Source organism: Hemiscyllium ocellatum, chromosome 13 (genome assembly GCF_020745735.1).
Source record: "Hemiscyllium ocellatum isolate sHemOce1 chromosome 13, sHemOce1.pat.X.cur, whole genome shotgun sequence".
Lineage (NCBI taxonomy): Eukaryota > Metazoa > Chordata > Chondrichthyes > Orectolobiformes > Hemiscylliidae > Hemiscyllium > Hemiscyllium ocellatum.
In genome coordinates, this window is record NC_083413.1 from 12,860,538 (window position 1) to 12,884,577 (window position 24,040).

Below are 24,040 nucleotides of genomic sequence, written 5' to 3' on the forward strand. Positions count from 1 at the left end.
AGCAGATAAAACAGCAAATGGAATAGTGGCATGTGTTACAAAGGGATTGGAGTTGAAGAATAAAGACTACACCATAAAAATGGTTTTGTACAGTTTGTCATCTTAACCTGGATCATTTCCTTTCTTAGTTACTCCATTTGTTTTGTTAGTTGACCTTATTCAAAATAATGGCTATGATTATCAATAGGAATTTGTGGACAAGGAAAAGAAATTGGTTTATTTAGTGAGCCTCTCATCCAATTATATGGAACAATGATCAAATGTACGTACAGCAGACTCCAATGACACCAGGAAACCCTCCAGTAGTGGAGAGCTTTGGTGACCTTAGTTTTGTTTCCTTAATTTCTTTGAACTATAGATTAACTAACTACTGGCCATTATTAGGAAATGTATGTATATAAATATTTGATTTCATGTAGCCTGCTTGCCAGGTATTTGCCCATGTTCAAGAGTTATGGTGGTAAAGCAAAAGTAGAGTTGAGGATTATCAAATCCAGCCATGATCTCATTGAATGGTGGAACACACTTGATGAGCTGAATGGCTTACTTCTGCTCCAAGCACGCTCGGTCTTGTTCAGAAGTTTTTCAGTGAAGGACCATTGCCCATGGAAATGTACTGCAATTCAACAGCTTCAAGAGAGCAGGAAGAGAAAGGGGAAAAATGTAATTTATAAAAGTACCTTCAAGTGTATTTAGATAAATAGTAAAATCGAAGAACAAGGAGAGTCAGAATAAAATAAAAGGTACTATATTAAAGGGTGTGCAAGAATGGAGAGACCTGTACTTGTTCATAAGTCACCAAAGCTAGCAGGACCGATATAGAGAAGTTAATAAAGCAGTGTTTTAGATTTTGTAACTAGGGTCATAAATTTATAGCAGGGGAGCTATGATGAACATATAGAAGACATTGGAAGACCTCAACTTCAGTGATGTGTACGGTTTGCAGTGGCCACACTGTAGGATGGCAATATATTGGATAATGCTGAAGAGATGTACAAATGTGGTCCCAGGGTTGAAACACTTCAGCTATGAGGATAAATGAGAAACAAATACTACTTCCCTTGGAGGGGAGGAGGCCAAGAGGAAATTTCAAGACGTTTTTGGATATCATGAGGGGCATTGACAGAGTGGATAAGGAGAAACATTCCCACTCATAAATGGATAGAGCACAAGAGGACGCAGTTACTGATTTGCAAAAGTAATAAATGAGGTGAGGGAAACTTTATATCACTCAGCAAGTAGTTAGGGTATGGAATCAGTTGCCTTGAAGTGTGATGGAGGGAAGTTTCAATTGAGGCATTCGAGGGCATTGGATTTTTTTTTGACATACTGGGTTATGAGAAAGAGGCAGGAGATTTGTACAAGTTTAAAGTTCTCAAGGCTGTTGCATACCTGGTAGGCCAACTGGCCTCCTGCACCACAACAGTCAATGGATATACCTGTTAATCTATCCAGACTTGGATGTGGATTTTGGTTGATGAATATTTAACTTGTTTTCTGCATTTGCTGTTTGTTTATTTGTAGGGTTTCCTTGTATATTCAAGACCAAAGAATGCCTGTGAGCCAATAATTTCTCCACCTATGACGGACAATTCTTCAATCAACTTCATTGTTCTGATTAGAAGATTTGACTGCAATTTTGATATTAAGGTGAGTCACAAACTAAATCAGCTTAAATATTCATAAATATTTGTAGCAGTACCCTTGAATGTTTCCAATTTGAATTAATTCATAATTAATACTCGGGATCTTCTGTGCGGTCAGAGTGATAAATATGACCAGCACTATCAGCTCTAGTGCTTCAATGTTGCTAGACTAATAGAAAAGTGGTTTAGCTCTTAGCTCAAGCTTATTAGCTGGTTGCTCAAGGGAAGTCATGTCAGATTTTTCAGCTGGAATTCCTTTCCTTAATTTGAATGGGCTACTGATTAATATGAGTTGAGCCGGAGAACTTGGCCTAGAGTCTGTTTTCCTGAAGTAATTAAAACCTCATCCAGTATCTCTTTCCCAAAAATAGAAGCTTAAGTATCTACAGTGGCATATGTGGCAACATTGTGATTTGGAATAGTTGGAAGTCATATTATTAACAGCTGCAAATGTGTTGCTGGTCAAAGCACAGCAGGTTAGGCAGCATCTCAGGAATAGAGAATTCGACGTTTCGAGCATAAGCCCTTCATCAGGAAGGGCTCGAAGTCATATTATTAAAGCTGTGACAAATAAAAAAGCCTTATTTGAGAGGGACAAATGTTCTCTCTACTCCTCCTGGCATCATTATCACCTTTACAAAACAGTCGAACTACTGGCAGTACTTGACAGAGTATCCAGAAGCCCTAGCGAAACTGGAGTTGATCTGAATTGAAGGGGAAGTTGAGATGATTCCCTGTTGGTTTGGGTAACACCAAGCATAAATTAAGATGGTTGGACATTTTAGAAGTCAGTCATCTCAGACCAAGGACATCACTGTAGGCTTCTTGAGGGCAGTGTCCCAAGCCCAGCAATCTTCAGCTATTTCATTAATGACCTTTCCTCCATCAGCTCGAAGCGTTTGCAACTTATGGACCTTTCGGTCTAAACTGAGAAGGTGGAATCCAAGCTGCAGACATTGTCATATCAGAAAAAGGAAATGGCCTTCGACACTTGGCTCTAGAACTTGGTCACACTCCTTTTGACAAGTGGTTCACATTTGGAGTGTAATCTAGAGCAGGAGGGTGTGACCACAGGTATGGAGATCCAGCGTGTTACATTTAAGGACCCTTGATCATTGCTATTATCCAATGGTTTGAGGCTCCTGCAAGTTGTGCAGACATGAGTGGCAACTGAAGGAAGGATAAGTAAGCTGACCACAGCACCATGGTACATTGAACCACTTAAGTTGGAGGAAGAAACAGAAGTGTAGTAATGATGTAGGGCAGTATAATTAGGGTTATAGATACTATTTTCTGAAACTGAGCAGGAGTCCAGAAAGCTCTATTGTCACCTAGTGTGTGGGTTAAGAATATATGGTAGGGACTGGAGAAGAACTTGGAGGGAAGGAATCCAATTGGTGTCATCCATATTGGCAACCACAGGACTGTTAGAACTAGAAGGAAGGTTCTGCTGAAAAAAATCAGAATGTTAGGAGCTACATTTAACAATAATGATACTCAGGACAAGAAAGGGTAGTGTGTCCAAACATAGAAAGACGCAGTAAACAGAATCAAAAGGCTGGGAAGAAGGTAAAAAGGCAAAATTTAATGGCACTTTTTTGAATGCTGTATGCTTTCGAGTACAAAAATAAATGAATTAATGGATCAAATAGAGGTTAAGGGGCATCATTTTATGGCCATTAAGCAATTTGGCTACAAAGGGATAAAAGCTGGGAACTAAATGAGGACATGTAACTTTTCAAAAGGACAGGTAGAGAGAAAAGGGCTGTGGGGTAGCTTTGTTAGTACAGGATGGCATAAGTACAATAGCAAGAAATTATCTTGGCTAGGATGGTGTCGAATTTATGTGGGTGGAAATAATAAAAAGGGGAAGATTATTGTCCTCCTAACATTAGTTTATATATACAGTGGGCAGAATGAATCAGGACATGACAGATATGTAAAGCAAAAGCAGTAATCATTGGTGACTTGATCTTCTAGATTGGGAAAGTCAGATTGGTAAAGGTAGACACAAAGTTAGAATCCATGTGTATTTGGGACGGTATCTGAGAACAGTGTTATGGGTCCAGTGAGGGATTGGGATATTTTGGATCTAGATGTACAATAAGGCAGTTTTAATAAATGATCTCAGTAAAAGATTCCATTTAGAAAACAATGACATAATGTGGTAGAATTTAGCATTTAGCTTGAGGGAGAAACTTACCTCAGAAGTCCTGCTAAACATAAGTGTAATTACAAAGGAATGAGGGCAGAACTAGCTAGACTGGAAAAGGAGTTTAGCTGCGCTTATGGTTGAGGAACAATGGCAGGTGTTCAAGAAAATAGTTATTGACTCACTGCAGAAATATTCTCGGAAGGGGATGAGCCAAACATGGTTAATCAGGGAAGTATAGCATTACATTGAAAGAACATAGAATATTACAGTGAAGTACAGGCCCTTCGGCCTCGAAGCTGCGCCGACCTGTGAAACCAGTCTGAAGCCTATCTAATTTACACTATTCCATTTTCATCCATACGTCTATCCAATGACCATTTATATGCCATTAAAGTTGGCGAGTCTACTACTGTTGCAGGCAGGCTGTTCCAAATACTTACTACTGAGTAAAGAAACTTCCTCTGACATCTGTCCTATATCTGCCACCCCTCAATTTATAGCTATGTCCCCTCATGCTAGCGATCACCAAACAAGGAAAAAGGCTCTCCCTGTCCACCCTATCCAACCCTCTGATTATCTTGTGTCTCAATTGAGTCACCTGTCAACCTTCTCTCTAAAGAAAACAGCCTCTAGTCCCTCAGCCTTTCCTCATAAGACCTTCCCTCCATACCAGGCAACATCCTAGTAAATCTCCTCTGAACTCTTTCCAGAGCATCCACATCCTTCCGATAGTGTGGTGACCAGAACTGTATGCAATACTTCAAGTGCAGCTGAACCAGAATTTTGTACAGTTCAGGATTACCTCGTGGCTCCAAAGCTCAGTCCCTCTACCAATAAAAGCTAACATGCTGTTCTTAACAACTCTATTGATCTGGGTGGCAACTTTCAGGGATCCCTGTACATAGATGAACAGAAAGATCTGTGTCTACGCTATCAAGAATCTTACCTTTAGCCCAGTACTCTTTTTATTCCTGTTGTTCCTTCCAAAGTAAATCACCTCACGCTTATCTCCATTTGCCAGATCTCAGCCCAAGTCTGCAGTTTATCTATGTCCCTCTAACCCACAACATCCTTCGGCACTATCCACAACGCTACTGACCTTAGTGTCGTCCGCAAATTTACTAAACCATCGAGCTCATTTATAAAAATGACAAACAGCTGTGGCCCCAAAACAGATCCTTGCGGTACACCCTTCATAACTGAACTCCAGGATGAATATTGTTGTTGAAAATGTGTTGCTGGTTAAAGCACAGCAGGTTAGGCAGCATCCAAGGAATAGGAAATTCGACGTTTCGGGCATAAGCCCTTCATCAGGAATCTTACCAGGATGAATCTTTCCAGGATGAATATTACCCACCAACCACCACCCTTTCAGCTAGCCGATTTCTGATCCAAGCCGCTAAGTCACCCTCAATCTCATGCCTCTATTTTGTGCAATAGCCTACCGTGGGGAATCTTATCAAACACCTTGCTGAAATCCAAATACGTTACATCAACCACTTTTACTCTCATCCAACTGTTTGGTCACCATCTCCAAGAACTCAAGGTTTTGTGAGGCATGATCTATCTTTCACAAAATTGTTGACTATCCATAATCAACTTCTTCCTTTCTCGATGATAAATCCTATCACTTCTAACCTTTTCCAACATATTACCTGCAACCGAAGTAAAGCTCATTGAACTATAATTTCCAGGGTTGTCTCTACTCCCCTTTTTGAACAAGGGGACAACATTGGCTATCCTTCAGTCTTCTGGCCCTATTCCTGTAGACAATGACGACATAAACATCAAAGCCAAAGGCTCTGCAATCTCCTTCCTGGCTTCCCAGAGAATCCTAGGATGAAGTCTCCTGGGCCGATTAGACTTTTAGATTTTTACACTTTCCATAATTGCTAACACGACCTCCTTGTGCACCTCAATCCCATGTATTTTTTATTTTTAGATTAGATTACTTAGTGTGGAAACAGGCCCTTCGGCCCAACAAGTCCACACCGACCCGCTGAAGCGCAACCCACCCACACCCCTACATTTATCCCTTACCTAACACTATGGGCAATTTAGCATGGCCAATTCACCTGACCCACACATCTTTGGACTGTGGGAGGAAACCGGAGCACCCGGAGGAAACCCACGCAGACATGGGGAGAACATGCAAACTCCACACAGTCAGTTGTCTGAGGCAGGAATTGAACCCAGGTCTCTGGTGCTGTGAAGCAGCAGTGCTAACCACTGTGCCACCGTGCCGCTTCTCTGTATTCTCCTCAACAGCATAGTCTTTTTCTAGTGTGAATAATGACAAAAAAAAATTCATTTAGTGCTTCCCCAATTCCTCTGGCTCCACGCATAACTTCCCATTCCATGGGCGGCACAGTAGTTAGCACGGCTGCCTCTCAGCACCAGAAACCCGGGTTCGGTTCCTGTCTCAGGCAACTGTCTGTGTGGAGTTTACACATTTTCCCCATGTCTGCGTGGGTTTCCTCTGGATGCTCTTGTTTCCTCCCACAGTCCAAAAACTGTGCAGGTTAGGTGAATTGGCCTTGCTAAATTGCCTGTAGTTTTAGGTGAAGGGGTAAATATAGGGGACTGGGTCTGTGTGGGTTGCTCTTCGGAGGGTTGGTGTGGACTTGTTGGGCCAAATGAGCTGTTTCCACACTAATCTAATCTATCCTTATTGGCCCTAATCTTCCTGATGAAGTGCTTTTTCCCAAACCATAGACTCTCCTGCTTCTCGGATGTTGCCTGACCTGCTATGCTTTTCCAGCACCACATCTTGGCCCTAATTTCACTCCAGTCATTCTTTTATACCTGATCTACCTATAGAAAGCCTTAAGGTTTTCCTTGATCCTACCTGCCAATGACTTCTCATGTCCCCTCTTAGCCAGGAAAGACCTAAAGAGAGCTGACATGTAACTCTCAAGCGCTCTCACTGAGCCTTCATGTCTCATCCTAATATGAACTGCCTTCTTCCTCTTGGCAAGAGCATCAACATCTTTTAGTAAACCATGGCTCCCTCGTTCGACAACTTCGTGCCTCCCTGACAGGTACGTACTTATCAAGGACACGCAGTAGCTGGTCCTTGAGAAAGCTCCACATTTTAATTGTGCCCATCCTGTGCTATTCATCCTAAATCTTGCCAACTCGCATCATATTTGCCTTTCCCCCAGCTATAACTCTTGCCCTGCAGTATACACCTATTCCTTTCCATCAGCACTTCACTATCCCCAAAGTGCTTACCTACCTCCAAACCTAACACCTGGCTGGGTTCACTACCCAGTACCATATCCAATGTGGCTTCGCCCTTTGACCTGTCTGGGTATTGTCAGGAAACCCTCCACACATTGGATGAAAACTGACCCATTTAAAGTACTCAAGCTATAGTACTTTCAGTCAACTTTCAGCAAGTTAAAGACCCTATAACAACTACCCTGTCACTTTCGTTCCTATCGGGAATTATGTTCGCTATCCTTTCCTCTAAATTTCTGGAATTATTTGGAGGCTAATAGAAAGCCCCCAAAAGGGTGACCTCTCCTTTCCTGCTTCTGACCTCAACCCATACTGCCTCAATGGACAGGTCTCAAACGCCCCTTTGGCCACCGTAATACTTTCCTTGACGAACAATGCCACACCTCTCCCTCTTTTACCATCTTCTCTCCTCTTACTGAAACATCTAAATCCCAGACCTACAACAACCGTTCCTGTCCCTGCTCTACCCATGTCTCCAGAATGGCTGGAAACAAAAAATAAAATGAGGCAATGATTCGTGGTAACTCCAGGTGAGTGGAGGAGTTTTAAAACCCAACAATAGATGACCTAAAAAGAAGTAAATGAACTTTGAGGGTAAGATTCTAAGTAATGTCAAGATGGACAGCAAGAGCATCTTTACTATCTCTACCTTTTTAAAATATTTAAAGTGTACAGCAGACCGAGTGAGTAGACTGGGGAATATTAACAAAGAACCAGGGAAATGACAGGTGTCGCAAAATACTTCACTTTATTCTTCAAGGTAAAAGACTCAATTTAGAACTCTTGGAATCCTGTTAATCAAGGGGCAAACATGAAAAGGACAGTTCCTGCACTGCAAAGACTATAGCAGTTTATGTAGCCCATTCATCACCTCCAGGGCAATTGGGAATGACCAGTAAATGCTAGTCCTGTAGCACCAACCACATCCTTTACATACTTTTCAAAATATACACAGCTGTTTCCCTGTTACACAAGCTTTTAATTTTGTCCACTACTTGCAGCTGAAGATCTTTTGTTCCCTGGTTAACCATGTTCAGGAAGACCAAACAGATGCAGTAGCTTCCAACTGAGAATCTTAATCGTTAGTGATCTTGAATCAGAGGTCAGCCCTGGACATATTGGAGCTAAATGTACTTCGTCCTTTGTGCGAAGTAGCATGTGGGAAACATTTGTGGTGCAAAACAAATGAATAATGACTAATGCGAAAATAATTCTGTGCTCCAGATACCAGTCGAACATTTGAATGAAAACCCGTTGTGCAGGATTTTAGGATTATGTCCATACAAGTGTCCTCTCTTGGTAACATATCTGTAAGAATGCTGTAGCCTTATGAATGCTCTGCATCTTTTCCAAATTGTATCATTGTTCCACTGACGGTATTGTCGATCACTAAATGTAGCATTTGTCAGTAGGTATGTCAGTGTAATGTAGAATGACTAATGTGGCACATGACTGGTATTTTTTGAAAGCGTCACACTGTGGTAACTTTCGCTTGCATACGAAAAGTCATCCTTACTCTGAATGCCAAGCATAGCATATTTGGCATATGTTACAGATATGTAACGGCTATGTATGTTATCAATGCTGTGTATATTATCGAAGTGGATCACCACTTCCTACCTCTTGCTAGTCTGAGCAGACCCTTTGACCAACCAATGAAGAGAGTGCAGTTGTAGGAGCTGAAATCTGTTCTTGTTTGTCTATAGTTTGCCATCATTCCAGTCTATCTGATTAAAAGGTGATGCAGGTCAGACTTTGTTCAAATTTGTTGATTTGTGAATCTGTCAATCAATCAACTGTCCATCCCCAGCTCACCTAGCAAAGAATGTAGTACACTAACTAGCAGTGCAAAATAATTCATGTAATGAAATGCAAAAACATTTATTGGAAACTGTACTTTAAATTTGTCTTTAAACAGAAATATTCAGCACTTTAGATGACCAGAGGTCATCCTTAAATATGTTGCAGGCAATGAAGTACTTTTCGAAGTATAGTGACTCATAATGTGGAAAGTACAGCATCTAATATATGCATGGCAAGCTTCCACAAGCAGCAACATGATGATGGCTAAATCATCATCATCTGATGTTGGTATTAATGGGTATTTGCCAGGACACTGGAGATAATTCTCCTGCTGTTTTGAGATGGAACCATGGAATCTTAGAGTCAGAAGGTTGTACAGCACAAAAACAGACCTTTTCGACCCAACCCGTCCATGCCGACCAGATATCCTAAATTAATTTAGTCCTGTTTCCCAGCATGTGGCCAATATCCCTCTTAAACACTTCCTATTCGTATAACCATCTACATGTAATTGTACCAGCCTCCTCCACTTTTGTCAGCTCATTCCATACATGCATCACCCTCTATGAGAAAAAGTTGCCCCTTAGGTCCTTTTTCTATCTTTTCCCTCTTACCTTAAACCTATGTCTTCTAGTTTTGGACTCTTCTATCGTGGGAAAATGCTTGACTATGCAGGGACTTCAGCTGAATATCTAATCCAAAAGATGGCACCTCGTGAGAAAGCACTCTCAGGACTGTACTGGAGTGTGAGCATTGAAGTTCTGTATTATGATTAGTGCATTATAGTTAGCAGTGCTGCCAACTGGGTCACAAATAACATGACAAAGTCTATTTGGGCAGGTCAAATTCCAAGGTTTTATGTCGTTGCTCCGAAAGTTATGAAATTGGAATTACAACAGCATTGTACTAATACGCATATTTAATAGGGCTTATACATTCATGGGTGGCACGGTGGTTCAGTGTTTAGCACTGCTGTCTCTCAGTGCTAGGGACCAAGGTTTAATTCCAGTCTCTGGTGACTGTGCAAACTCCACACAGACATTCTCCCCATGTCTGCATGGGTTTTCTCTGGGTGCTCCAGTTCCTTCCCACAGTCCAAAGATGTGCAGGTTAGGCGAATTGGCCATGCTAAGTTGTCCATAGCATTCAGGGATGTATAGGCTTGGTGCATTAGTCAGGGGAAATGTAAAGTAATGGGGAATGGGGTCTGGTGGGATACTCTTTGGAGGGTCAGTGTGGACTAGTTGGGCCAAATGGCCTGTTTCCACGCTGTAGAAATTCTATGATTCTATAACCAATCTTAACTCTATCTCTGAAAATAGACTCCCACAAACGCTGCCTCAAGTGTAAATTTTCTGCTCAGTCGCTGTTAATGCCCCTCTTTCAATATGAAGCCAGATAAGAATTAGATATGTATCCATGTGTGAAAAGATCTTTAATCTACACTTTTTAAACAACCTATTTATTTTAGAAAACCACATTAATACTGGTTAGCAAGTAAACCTAAATTTGAACATGGAGTGAATAAAGGAAGAAGGGAATGGGCATGACGGTTGAATGATAGTGTTGCATGGAAATGAGCCCCTTCAGACCTATGCAAGTCAATGAGGTATCTATTGCTGCCCGCTTCCAAAGCAAATGTATTATATGTCGCACATACATCAATCTGTATTATACTTTGTTTCTGGATCACGAAGTAAGTAATGGTAATAGTGTATGTCGTCTCCAGAGTGATCATTTGTAAATCTAACCAGTTTCAACATCAGTGTCATCAGCTTGAAACATAAATTTGGTGAGCTCAGAAATATGAAGGAGCCTGAATGAAGTCATTTGAGATCTCTGCTCTTTCAAGCACAATGTTAGTGTAACAGCATGAAAGAAATAAGGTCTTGGCAGCTCAGGATGGAGCTTGATTCATTCTGTCTTCCCATCCCAATTATTTTCTGAGATTTTCTAGAGTTCAATGCTCTCTGAATAATAGATGATGATGCATTGGATGCATTTGTAACACATACACATCATAATTTGTATTCCACATCATGTGCATACATAACCTTACAACAATTCGTACAGAACAATTCATTTCACTGCTATGAAATCAAATTTCAATGGTGAGAAGTAATCCCAGGGTGTAATCAGATTTTCTTGTTTCTATTTTTTCATGACCAAAAGCAAGGCCAGTATGAAAATTGATTAAATTGGGTTATGTTGTTTTATGAAATTGTTTGAAAAGAAAATGGTTGCAGTTTGCTCTGATTTTATCTTGAGTATCATTTCAAATAACCCAATGAATTAAAAATTTGGAATTTGACAATGCCTGATTAAATATTCAGATAATTGTTTTCCTGTATTTAAACATCTTTACTTTTGAAGTTAATTATCCTCTAATATTTGTTTTTTTTTTAAGAAGCTCAAATACTGCTTGTGTGTCTAAAATAAAGTACATCAAATTGGTTGTCTCTTCTTCTTCCTTGCCTTCTCACCATTGGTTGTCTTTCCCTTACGACAATTATACTCGACAAGAATCAACTCTCATCTCTTTTGTTTTTTTACTGGATGATTCTTCTCCCTAAAATCCTTCCATTTCTCCATTGACTCATTCTTCATTGGCTATATAACTCAATATGCCATTCAAAAATCCATTCAAAAATTTCTTGGCCACAAATCCTGATCGTTGCAATCCCATCTCCCCTAAACACAGGATCTAAGGTTCTAGAGTTTATCTGTCATGCAGTAACTATGCTCATCAACTCTCCTGTACCTGTCCCCACGCAATACTCAAATGTACACAGTGCAACAGATGGTTTGTATTTAATGGTTTTTGAAGAAGAGTTTGAAAGATTGTAAAGCTTGTAAAAGGTCAGTGAGAAATCATGTTGCAACTTTTTAAAGCAAGGCATTTCTTGAAAAACCATACATTTCTGGATAACTGCTGGCCTTGGTTCCTTGAAGCCCCAGTGGGGAAAATTCCTGACTGTTTTCCGACTGAATTTTATAGCTGCTCTGTTTGAACAGTGTCTGCAGGAATTTAATGCTTAGGTTTTTCAGTTGAGGAAAACAATGCAGTGGAACAAGCTGCTCATCTGTTGTTTTCTGTCCGTGAAAATTGGCTGAAAGATCAGAATGTAATCTCTCTGCTCTTCAGGAAGAGTGACAAAAAAATACTTTTCAACATTTATTTCCTGAGCAAGCAGTGTCTTTCAAGACTCCAGAAACAACCATATGTGATTGCAATATGATCCCAAGTACAAGAACACCAGATTTACTGACTGACTGACCTCAGGAATTCCCCCCCCCTGCTTATATTTCACCTTCAAAGATAACCACAGTTGCTCAGAAAAGTTTTTCTTTATTTTTAAAGTGAATATCTGCAGAAATAAATTTCTTTTTTTAACCCAAAGTAAATGCTTTGAGTAAGTTTGAGTGGTAAAGTCAAAATTGAGTGGTTTGGGGCAGCACAGTGGTTAGCACTGCTGCCTCAGTGTCAGGGTCCCAGGTTCGATTCCAGCCTTGGGCAACTGTCAGTGTGGAGTTTGCACATTCTCCCTGTGTCTGCGTGGGCTTCCTCCAGGTGCTCTGGTTTCCTCCCACAGTCCAGAGATGTGCAGGTGAGGTGAACTGGCCATGCTAAATTGCCCATTGTGTTAGGTGTATTAAGTCAGAGGGAAATGGGTCTGGGTGAGGTTACTCTGCAGAGGGTCAATATGGACTAGTTGGGCCGAAAGGCTTGTTTCCACACTAGGGAATCTAATCTAAATATTTAGGTTTTCATATTACAAATTGTTAACCGGTCTTCAGTTTGATTGGTTTTATTTTCTAAATCTAAATTATTAATGAAACCGGATTAATGAATTGTTTTCCATCTTGGTTTAACTTAGGAAAATCATACAATTGGCTGTAATGTAATTTGAGTAAAATTTTTCATTTATGATTTGACTTGTGGAGCAATAGAATTAGAGCAGAGATATGTTGTGGTTTAGCCAGTGCTTTGTGTAGCTTTTTAAAATCTTTTTAAATCATAAATAACTAAGTTTGAGAGAAAATATTGCCTTTGCTCATCGTCAAGTGCAGCTTTTGTATGTTGAAGAGAAATCTCTGCTTATAAACAATTTTATCATACTCTGGCTGCATTTATTTTAAGAAACTAACAATGCTGTGCTAGTAGTTGGGATGTAAGGTGGGGAGAAGGAAATGCTTGCACTGATCCCAAGAATTTTGGGCTTTGTTGCACTATGCTATTGAAATTACATTTTACATCTTTTTTCTGCAATATAGAATAATATTGGCTGAACATTCAAAACATGATTTGTCTACTCAGTCCAACAAATTCTTTATAATGACGTGATTAGAAAATAGGCACATCTCAAATAACCCAAATGATGTCACAATGAATAGTTAAAACGTGATTTGTTGAGGACCCAGGATAAATCTCTTAGTATTGCAGATGTATTAATACACAGCAAAGAGTGAGTGCAATTTGGTTCGGTGCCACTGGCTTAGAGAAGCAAAAACTGAGGGACTTTTGTTGCTTGTCACATAGTGGTATTTTGGCAATGTATAACAGCACCAGGGGAGGAAAAAGAAAGTACTAGCATTTAGTGACTCCCAGAATCGTAAAATAACCCAACATGTTTTCTGGAAGTTTAATCACTGCAACGTAGGAAAGAAAATGCAGCTGATCTGTAAGTCCCCACAAATAGTGTTGTGATCATTACCAGGCAATTCTTTCATATTGAGGGATGAATGTTAACCAGTAACTGGGATGACTTTACTAGATTCTAAAATAATACCATGCTGTTTTTGATGTCTACTTGTGACAGTAGTCAGGAATTTGGTTGCATGCCATATCTGAAAGACTACCTTTCACAATGCAGCAGGCCCTCAGTAATGCACTGGTGTTCACCTTGACTTTGTGCTTTAGTCATGAAGTGGGACTTGAACCATCTGACTAAGGGGTGAGAGTATTGGAACTTGCCATTACATGGCACTATTTAGTATTGTGAAACATCCCATGTGTGTAGATTTCCAACAGAGACACTTGTTAACTGTGATGTACCACAGCTTGTATGGGCTAGAAATACAACCTGTAGGGTTTCATGTTTGAAGTATACAGAGTTAACAAAGCACTGAAAAACTTCCTTATCAGATTACATATTAAATCTTGTGATTCTGACAATTATGAACTATACCACTGGCAATTCCATTCTCAGGTGACTGTGTGGAGTTTGCACATTCTCCCCATGTGTATGTGGGTTTCCTCCAGGTGCGTCGGTTTTCTCCTACAGTTCAAAGATATGCAGGCTAGATGGGTTGGCCATACTAAATTGCTTTGTGTCCAGGGATAGTGGATTAGCCATTGAATTTGCAGGGAAAGGGTGGGATGAGAGTCTGGGATGGATGCTCTTCAAAGAGGTGATGTGGATTTTTGAGCCGAATGGCCTGGTTCCACACCGTACGGCTTCTATTCTATTCTAAGCTTCCTGCAACCTTTCTAAAAGACGTCTCGTCTGACCTTTCTCCTCTATCGTCCAGCTGGATGCCACTTCCCTCACTTGGTTCAATTCCTGTCTGTCCAGTCACTACTGAAAATGTTTCTGGAAAAGTGCAGCAGGTCAGGCAGCATCCAAGGAGCAGGAGAATCGACATTTCGGGCTTTTCCAGCAACACATTTTCAGCTCTGATCTCCAGCATCTGCAGTCCTCACTTTGTTCAGTCACTACCCTGACATCTCCTATACTGGCTGCTTCCTGCTGGTGCATCCATTCCCTCCAGAGCCCCACCCTTCTGTTTCCAAGCCATGTTTTGTGTTGGTGGCATCCAAGGTGAATTGTGAATATGCATTATTCTACCTCCCCACATCCTCTACATCACCCCAATGTTTTTTGATTTGTTTTTCTGCATATATGCTGCTTTTTAATGTTTTGTAAGCAAAAGATTTCCCCCAAATTTAAACTATTGAGAGAAGCAAAGCTACTGACTGCAACCCTTCCCACAAACTCTTCTCTACATGGTTCACTCTTCCTAAGCTACAGCTGGAAGTGAAACTAGATGTTTTGCAATCTTGCTATCCTATGTGAACCTGAACTTGCAACCAGATTTTGTTTTCGTTGCCAAGACGCACACTTTCCGTCTTCGTTACATCCGACCCTATCTCTGACTCGGCTTATCTGCCAAAACTAATGTCTTTGTTATTGCTAGATGCAATTTATTCCCATGCTCTCCTGACTAACCTTCCAGTTTACACCCTCATTCATCCGAATTCATCCACCTGACATCATTCCTTGCTGATATGCATGAGCTCCTATTCTGGCAAGATGTAAAATTTTAAAAACCGTCTTGATTTTCAAATTTCGCTGTTGCCTTGAGCATCCTACATCCCCAAAATCATGTCTAATCCCCTCCAACTTTAAAACTTCACCCTCCTGCTAATCCCTGATTTTTTTTTTGCTTGATGATGGACAAGGTATCAGTCTTTGGAATTTCCCCCCTCAACTTATTTGCTTCAGTTTTGTCTATAAATTGCTACTTAAGGCTTGCAGCTCTGACCAGTTCTTTGGTTACCTCTTGCAATGTCTGCATTGCCTTGGCAAGTTATTTTAGATGACACTTCTGTGACCTGATTTGGCATGTCTTACTAAATTAATGATGTTACGAAGATGCATTGTGTTGTCTCCCATATCTCAGTATCAGTAAAGTTGCTTTAGGAGTTTGCAAAGAGTATGAAAGGTGATATGAGGAGAGATATTATTTCAAAAATGCTGATAATCCCCTGTTGTGCTAAAGAGATTTACTTTGAAAACGTTTCAAGATCATTGTGAACAAAGAACTGTACTGTTTCTTTTAATATAATTGCACATTTCTATTGCCTAATCACACGATCAGCTTGGATTCCAACTTTACACAAATAGGTTTGTTTGTTATGTCAGTAAACATTGTTTTGTAATTGAATCTATGCAGTGCTTTCAAATATCTTTGCCTTTTTTTTCAACTGATATTTTTTCAAGTATTTAGTTTTTTAAATTTTTCTTCTGATTATGTTGTAGAGTTTCCAGTTATCTCACACTAACTTTATCATGCTGGGCACCACGACTACACTCAATTTTGCATGCACCTGCTTATGTGCACATTGGTGCTAGCTAGATAATGGCAAGTTCTGGCTTTTCCTCCTCATGTTGTGCCGTGGTCAGTCATAGTGCCATTAGCACTGTCCTAATTGAAAACTAGCAGAATAACCTGGGGATTGGATCCAGATTCATGTAACCCAACTACTTATAGGATAAACGCAGAGCCAGAAAGGAATGTCTATACAGCAAGCAGCTAACCAAAATGCAGTATTTTGTTTTTAATCACTTGAACACAGATGCATAGGCTTCACTTCCTTTCCAAAAATATCTCTATGGTGCCTTTTAATTAATATTTGTATGCAATTGCTTTAACTAAAAGAGTAACTTGAGAGGAATAATACTGATTTAAAAATTAATGAAATTACATCAATATTTTCTATGATCCACTTAAAAAATCAGCTCAACACAGCAACATTTTAACCATGGAAGCAACGATAATGTACTTGGGATATAAACTCAGCACATACAAATAGTATAATTAATAGATTTTAAATTAGAAGGCAGTGATTACCACATTATTTTTAAAAATACTGATTTCTATTGCCAGTGGTCTTCATGTTTTACCTTTCCCCTGATTTCATGCTCTTTGTTTTCCACGCATTCTGCAAAGATTTCTATCCAAGATCATTCACCAGAACATGGCCCAAAACATCAAGAAACTGTGCAACTTTCTAACTGCAAGTTCTCGCTTTCTGAGGCAGAGGAGAAAAGGGAGATCTCTACATTTTCTTTCCCTGCTCCTCTTCTACTGCAGAGAGGGTCCAGGATTTATTTCCAAACCTCCCCATGACCAACCTTTTTGAATTTACAGCAAATTGAAATACCAAAGTATTTCCATTTACCAGCAAATACCGGTATGGATTGAGGATTGGCTGTCTGACAGAAGGCAGAGAGTTGGGATAAAAGGTTCTTTTTCAGAATGGCAGCCGATGACCAGCGGTGTCCCACAGGGTTCAGTGTTGGGGCCGCAGCTGTTCACATTATATGTTAATGATCTAGATGAAGGGACTGGGGGCATTCTAGCGAAGTTTGCCAATGATACGAAGTTAGGTGGACAGGCAGGTAGTACTGAGGGAGTGGGGAGGCTGCAGAAGGATCTAGACAGTTGGGGAGAGTGGTCCAGGAAATGGCTGATGGAATTCAACGTGAGCAAATGCGAGGTCTTGCACTTTGAAAAAAAGAATAAAAACATAAACTACTTTCTAAACGGTGAGAAAATTCATAAAACCAAAGTACAAAGGGATCTGGGAGTGCTAGTCGAGGATTCTCTAAAGGTAAACATGCGGATTGAGTCCGTGATTAAGAAAGCAAATGCAGTGTTGTCATTTATCTCAAGAGGGTTGGAATATAAAAGCACCTTTGTGCGACTGAGACTTTATAAGACTCTGGTTAGGCCCCATTTGGAGTACTGTGTCCAATTTTGGTCCCCACACCTCAGGAAGGACATACTGGCACTGGAGCGTATCCAGTGGAGATTCACACAGATGATCCCTGGAATGGTAGGTCTAACATACGAGGAACGGCTGATGATCCTGGGATTGTATTGATTGGAGTTTAGAAGATTAAGGGGAGATTTAATAGAAACTTACAAGATAATATGTGGCTTGGAAAGGGTGGGTGCTAGGAAATTGTTTCCGTTAGGCAAGGAGACTAGGGCCCGTTGACACAGCCTTAGAATTAGAGGGGGTCAATTCAGAACAGAAATGCGGAGACATTTCTTCAGCCAAAGTGGTGGGCCTGTGGAATTCATTGCCGCAGAGTGCAGTGGAGGCCGGGACGCTAAACGTCTTCAAGGCAGAGATTGATAAATTCTTGATGTCACAAGGAATTAAGGGCTACGGGAATAATGCTGATAAGTGGAGTTGAAATGCCCATCAGCCATGATTGAATGGCGGAGTGGACTCGGGCCGAATGGCCTTACTTCCACTCCTATGTCTTATGGTCTATACCACTTTTGTACTCTTTAATTATGTTTGAAGAGGCACAAAAACCATTAGCAATTTGTGGTCTGTGGAAGGCACGGTGGGATAAGAATAGTGAAATGCTTACACCAATTAGCGGAGTAAGGTTAAGGCTGAAAGGTCACTATGGTGAGATGAGATAACCGTTAGTAAAGGTAGTCTCCCTGTTAAGTGTCATTATGACAAAATGGGACCATAAATATTTGGGACATGACATTAAATATCTAATTAGTAGAGTCAGCTTGAGACAGGAGACTATTGTAATAGATGGAATAGCTGAATATCTAATCATGACAGGTGAGTCTGGAATGGAAGATCACCGTAGATATCTCATATCTGACTGTGACATTAGAATAACATTAAGTAGAATGTACATTTAAAGAGATAATGGGAACTAACATGACTGGTTTATTGTGTAGCTAGAATGAGGTACTTTGACTAATATAGTTGAACATGCTGATAAGCTAACAAAGATGACTTAAAAAAAATTAAAAACCACGGGCCCTGAGGTTTGGGGGCATTTGAGAATCTGCGTTCTCAGTGTCAAGATTTTTTTAAATTGCAAATAAAAGACCTACTTCTTGAAGAACTCTGTGTCCCTGGTGATTCTCTACATTTTCTCCACGACAAATTCAGGCAATCCTTTTTGGAGGACACATTGGTCGTCTTAACCATACACTCCGTTAAGTGAACCAGGTTTCAAATTTCTTACAGGCAGAGGTTAATTGTGAAAGTTAAGTGTGGGTAGCAGTAGTGTGGCAGGTGAATAAGTGATGAGTTCGGGTCGGGGCAGGGATGGCAGATGGAGATTAAGTTGGATTGGGTATCAGGGGATGGGATGATATTGGTTGGGAGAGGATACTTTGTACATGGCATAAGGATCCCATGCTAACTTCCAATGTGACACCACCAGTCTTTAAACATTTATGTCTCTACTGTCTTGCTCAGGTAATAATTTGGCACCTAAGGATTGAAATGCCTATTCTAGTTTTGCTCCCAGCACACCGATATCGTCTTTGTCCATATACTCCTCATTGGCAATTTGGCTTCATACTGTGCACATTATTTCTGGTGAAAGGTCATTTAATGCTTGGATTTTAGTGCTCTGAAGAAGGGTCATTAGACCCAAAACATTTTTCTCCACAGATGCTGTCAAACCTGCTGAGCTTTTGCAGCAATTTGTTTTTGTTTTTGATTTCCATTGTCTGTAGTTCTTTTTGTTCATTATAGTATTTTTAGTTGTACTATTTAGAACATAGAACATTACAGCACAGAACAGGCCCTTCAGCCCATGATGATGTGCTGACCACTGATCCTCATGCACCCTCAAATTTCTGTGACCATATGCATGTCCAGCAGTCTCTTAAATGTCCCCAATGACCTTGCTTCCACAACTGCTTTTGGCAACGCATTCCATGCTCTCTCAACTCTGTGTAAAGAACCCGCCTCTGACATCCCCTCTATACTTTCCTCCAACCAGCTTAAAACTGTGACCCCTCGTGTTAGCCATTTCTGCCCTGGGGAATAGTCTCTGGCTATCGACTCTATCTATGCCTCTCATTATCTTGTATACCTCAATTTGGTCCCCTCTCCTCCTCCTTTTCTCCAATGAAAAAAGTCTGAGCTCAATCTCTCCATGAGATAAGCTCGCCAGTCCAGGCAGCATCCCGGTAAACCTCCTCTAAGCCCTCTCCAAAGCATCCACATCTTTCCTATAATAGGGCAACCAGAACTGGATGCAGTATTCCAAGTGCAGTCTAACCAAAGTTTTATAGAGCTGCAACAAGATCTCAAGACTGTTCAACTCAATCCCCCTGTTAATGAAAGCCAAAACACCATATGCGTTCTTAACAACCCTGTCCACTTGGATGGCCATTTTAAGGGACCTATGTACCTGCACACCAAGATCCCTCTGTTCCTCCACACTGCCATGAATCCTATCCTTAATCCTGTACACAGCTTTCAAATTCAACCTTCCAACGTGCATCACCTCGCATTTATCCAGGTTGAACTCCATCTGACACCTCTCAGCCCATTTCTGCATCCTGTCAAAGTCCCGCTGCAGCCTACAACAGCCCTCAATACTATCAACTACACCTCCAACCTTTGTGTCGTATGCAAACCTGCTGACCATCCTTCAATCCCCTCATCCAAATCATTAATAAAAATTACAAGCAGTAGAGGCCCAACGACAGAGCCCTGTGGAACACCGCGGAAAATGTGTTGCTGGTTAAAGCGCAGCAAGTCAGGCAGCATCCAAGGAACAGGAAATTCAACATTTCGGGCACAAGCCCTTCATCAGGAATGTGCCCGAAACGTCGAATTTCCTGTTCCTTGGATGCTGCCTGACCTGCTGCGCTTTAACCAGCAACACATTTTCAGCTCTGATCTCCAGCATCTGCAGACCTCACTTTTTACCCTGTGGAACACCACTCACCACTGACTTCCAAGCAGAATATTTTCTTTCTACTACCACTCAGTCTTCTGTTGGCCAGCCAATTCTGTATCCAGACAGCTAAGTTCCCTTGTATCCCATTCCTCCTGACCTTCTGAATGAGCCTACCATGGGAAACCTTATCAAATGCCTTGCTGAAGTCCATATGCACCACATCCACAGCTCGACCCTCATCAGCTTTTCTAGTCCCATCCTCAAAGAACTCGATAAGATTTGTGAGGCATGACCTGCCCCTCACAAAGCCGTGTTGACTGCATTTAATCAAGACATGCTCTTCCAGATGGTCATAAATCCTTTCCCTCAGAATCCTTTCTAACACCTTGCAGACGACAGATGTGAGACTTACTGGTCTGTAATTGATGGGGATTTCCCTATTTCCTTTCTTGAAGTGAGGAATTACATTTGCCCCTCTCCAGTCCTCAGGTACGACTCCAGTGGAGAGCGAGGATGCAAAGATCTTCGCAAGTGGCGAAGCAATTGTATTTCTAGTTTCCCAAAGCAGCTGAGGACAAATCTGGTCCGGGCCTGGCGACTTATCAATCTTAATGTTTGACAAAATTTTCAGCACATCAGCTTCCTCTATTGCTATCCATTCCAGCATGCAGACCTGCTCTTCAAAGGTTTCATTCACTACAAAGTTCATTGCTTTCGTAAAGACAGAAGCAAAAAACTCATTTAGAGCTTCCCCTACCTCCTCAGACTCCGCACACAAATTCCCTATGCTATCCCTGATCGGCCCTACTCTTTGACCATTCTCTTATTCCTCAAGTAAGTGTAAAATGCCTTTGTGTTCTCCCTAATCCGTTCTGCCAAGCCTTTCTCGTGCCCCGTCCTGGCTCTCCTCAGACCATTTTTGAGCTCCTTCCTCGCCTGCCTGTAATTCTCTAGAGCTGAGCTTGACCCTAGCTACCTCCACCTTACGTAAAGCTACCTTTTTCCTTTTGACGAGAAGCTCCACCGCTCTTGTCATCCAAGGTTCCTTTATCTTAGCACTTGCCTGTCTCAGAGGGACATATTTATTCATCACTCACGACAACTGTTCCTTAAACAGTCTCCACATGTCTATAGTGCCTTTACCATGGTACAATTGCTCCCAATCCATGCTTCCTAACTCATGTCTAATCACATCATAGTTTCCTCTTCCCCAATTAAATATCCTCCCATTTTGCCCTAATCCTCTCCTCCTCCATAGCTATGTAGAATGTGAGGCAGTTGTGGTCACTATCACCAAAATGCTCTCCCACCACAAGATCTGATACCTGCCCCGGTTTGTTTCCGAGCACCAAGTCTAGAATGGCCTCTCCCCGCGTCGGCCTGTCAACGTACTGAGTTAGGAAACCCTCCTGAACACACCTTACCAAAACAGCTCCATTCAAATCTTCTGCTCGAAGGAGGTTCCAATCAATATTGGGAAAGTTAAAGTCACCCATTAAAACAACCCTACAACGTCCACACTTTTCCAAAATCTGTCGACCTATGCTTTCTTCCATCTCCCTGCTGCTATTGGGGGGCCTGTAGTAAACCCCTAACGAGGCGACTGCTCTCTTGCTGTTCCTAATTTCCACCCATACTGACTCGGTAGGCAGATCTTCCTCAACAATGGAAGCTTCTGTAACTGTGATACCCTCTCTGATTAGTAGTGCTACACCCCCTCCTTTTTTTTTCCCCCCTCCCTATTCTTTTTAAATGCTCTAAACCCTGGAACCTCCAGCAACCATTCCTGCCCCTGAGAAACCCATATCTGTTATAGCCACATCATAGCACCAGGTACTGATCCATGTTCTAAGTTCTTCACTTTTATTCCTGATACTCACTGTGTTAAAGCAAACACACTTTAACTGATCCCTTGGTTCCTTCCCAGGAAAATCCTTCCCCCTAGCTGGTCGACCTCTTGCTATTGCCTCATCAGCATCAACTCTCACCTCCGGTATACAGCTCAGGTTCCCACCCCCCTGCCATACTAGTTTAAACCTTTTTGAACCACTCGAGCAAACCTTCCACCCAGGACATTGGTCCCCTTCCAGTTCAATTGTAACAGTAATACACCAATCAGGATTTCATGGATTTAGGAATGATGTCTTATTTCTAAGCCAGAAAGCTTTTTAAAAATCCCATTTAGTGCAATTGTTGGTTTCATAATTTGCTTTTTCCCCTTTCAAAATGTTACAAGTATACATTCATAATCTGTAGGAACCAGAGTTGTGAAAACTGTTTGCAAAAGAACTTCAAATAGTGCTTATTTTCGACACATATTAAAATATCGAAGAAAATATATAATTGTAAACTTACCTAAATTATCTAAACAAAGGGACAAGGGAAGGTTCTCGAGATTAAGATTTGTTTTGGACAAGATTGAGATTGTAGAAAGCTTAATTACCCTAAATCTGTGCACAGTAGGAGATGAGATTCTTTAAAAACTGTTCACGTGCCCTGTCATTAAATTGATTGAGATATAAGTGGCTTACAAGTCACGAAAGATGAATGAAATCTAATTACGCGGTTGCGGGATAACTTTATTGTGGATTTTGTTTATATATAGGCATCAGCTTTTATTTTTATATTGTTCCTCCAATGTAGCAAAACATCTGTTTCACGAAAAAGTTGAAAACAATGAGAAGACACGGTCCTGAGAGTGATTTTATTATTCAAATAGTCACTTGGCAGTACAGAGCTTGATTTAATGCTGAAGAAGAAAGGAGCTTTTTAGCCTGCACTCATCAAAACTACTCTCAAATACCAAATCTCAAAGGAAACAACAATTTACACTGCTTGAGAAAAGAGCTCTGACTGGTAGAAATGTTGCCACAGCGAATGCACATACTTTTTTCTGTTAAAAATGTGTGAACATGTTCACTTGAGAGGATGAAGTTTGGAATAAGGCATGAGACAATAGTCAATGGAGAAAAGGAGGGCAATATTAATTTTTCCATATTTAATAAACAATGACAAAGCAAAGTTTTTATCTTTGCCCAGACTGAGTCAGATTGATCTGCACGTGGGCTGAAAGGTTAGAAGTTGTTGAATGTGGATATTTGTATCTGTGTCAAGGGCATAATAATAAAAATTTTAAAAATCCATTTGTGGAAAGAAAGTGTCACTGGATAGTCCAGTATTTATTGCCTAGAGGGCACTCCCGTGGGTGTGGAGTCCCGTGTGGGCCAGCTTAGGTAAGGCTTTTTTGATTAGATTAGACTTAGTGTGGAAACAGGCCCTTCGGCCCAACAAGTCCACACCGACCCGCCGAAGCGCAACCCACCCATACCCCTACATTTACCCCTTACCTAACAATACGGGCAATTTAGCATGGCCAATTCACCTGACCCGCACATCTTTGGACTGTGGGAGGAAACCGGAGCACCCGGAGGAAACCCACGCAGACACGGGGAGAACGTGCAAACTCCACACAGTCTGTCGCCTGAGGCGGGAATTGAACCCAGGTCTCAGGCGCTGAGAGGCAGCAGTGCTAACCGCTGTGCCACCGTGCCGCCTACAGGTTGGTAGTTTTCTTCCTGAATGGACATTAGTGATAAGTTTTAACTGACAATCGACAATGAATTCATGGATCTCATTAAATGCTGAACTCCAGATTTTTATTGAATTCAAATTCCAATATCTGCCATGGAAGGATTTGAACCTGGGTCCTCGAGTAGTAT

The 24,040-nt window shown here is 41.1% G+C and overlaps 1 protein-coding gene across 2 annotated transcripts in view; it reads left to right on the plus strand.

Moving 5' to 3' along the window:
- rnf13 (ring finger protein 13) overlaps positions 1-24,040 on the plus strand; it is a 257,872-nt gene that overhangs the window by 98,497 nt on the left and 135,335 nt on the right. For both annotated transcript variants that reach the window (XM_060834542.1, XM_060834541.1), the window contains one exon: positions 1,525-1,650. In XM_060834542.1, the coding sequence (XP_060690525.1) occupies positions 1,525-1,650 (126 nt within the window). The remainder of the gene's footprint in view (positions 1-1,524; positions 1,651-24,040) is intronic.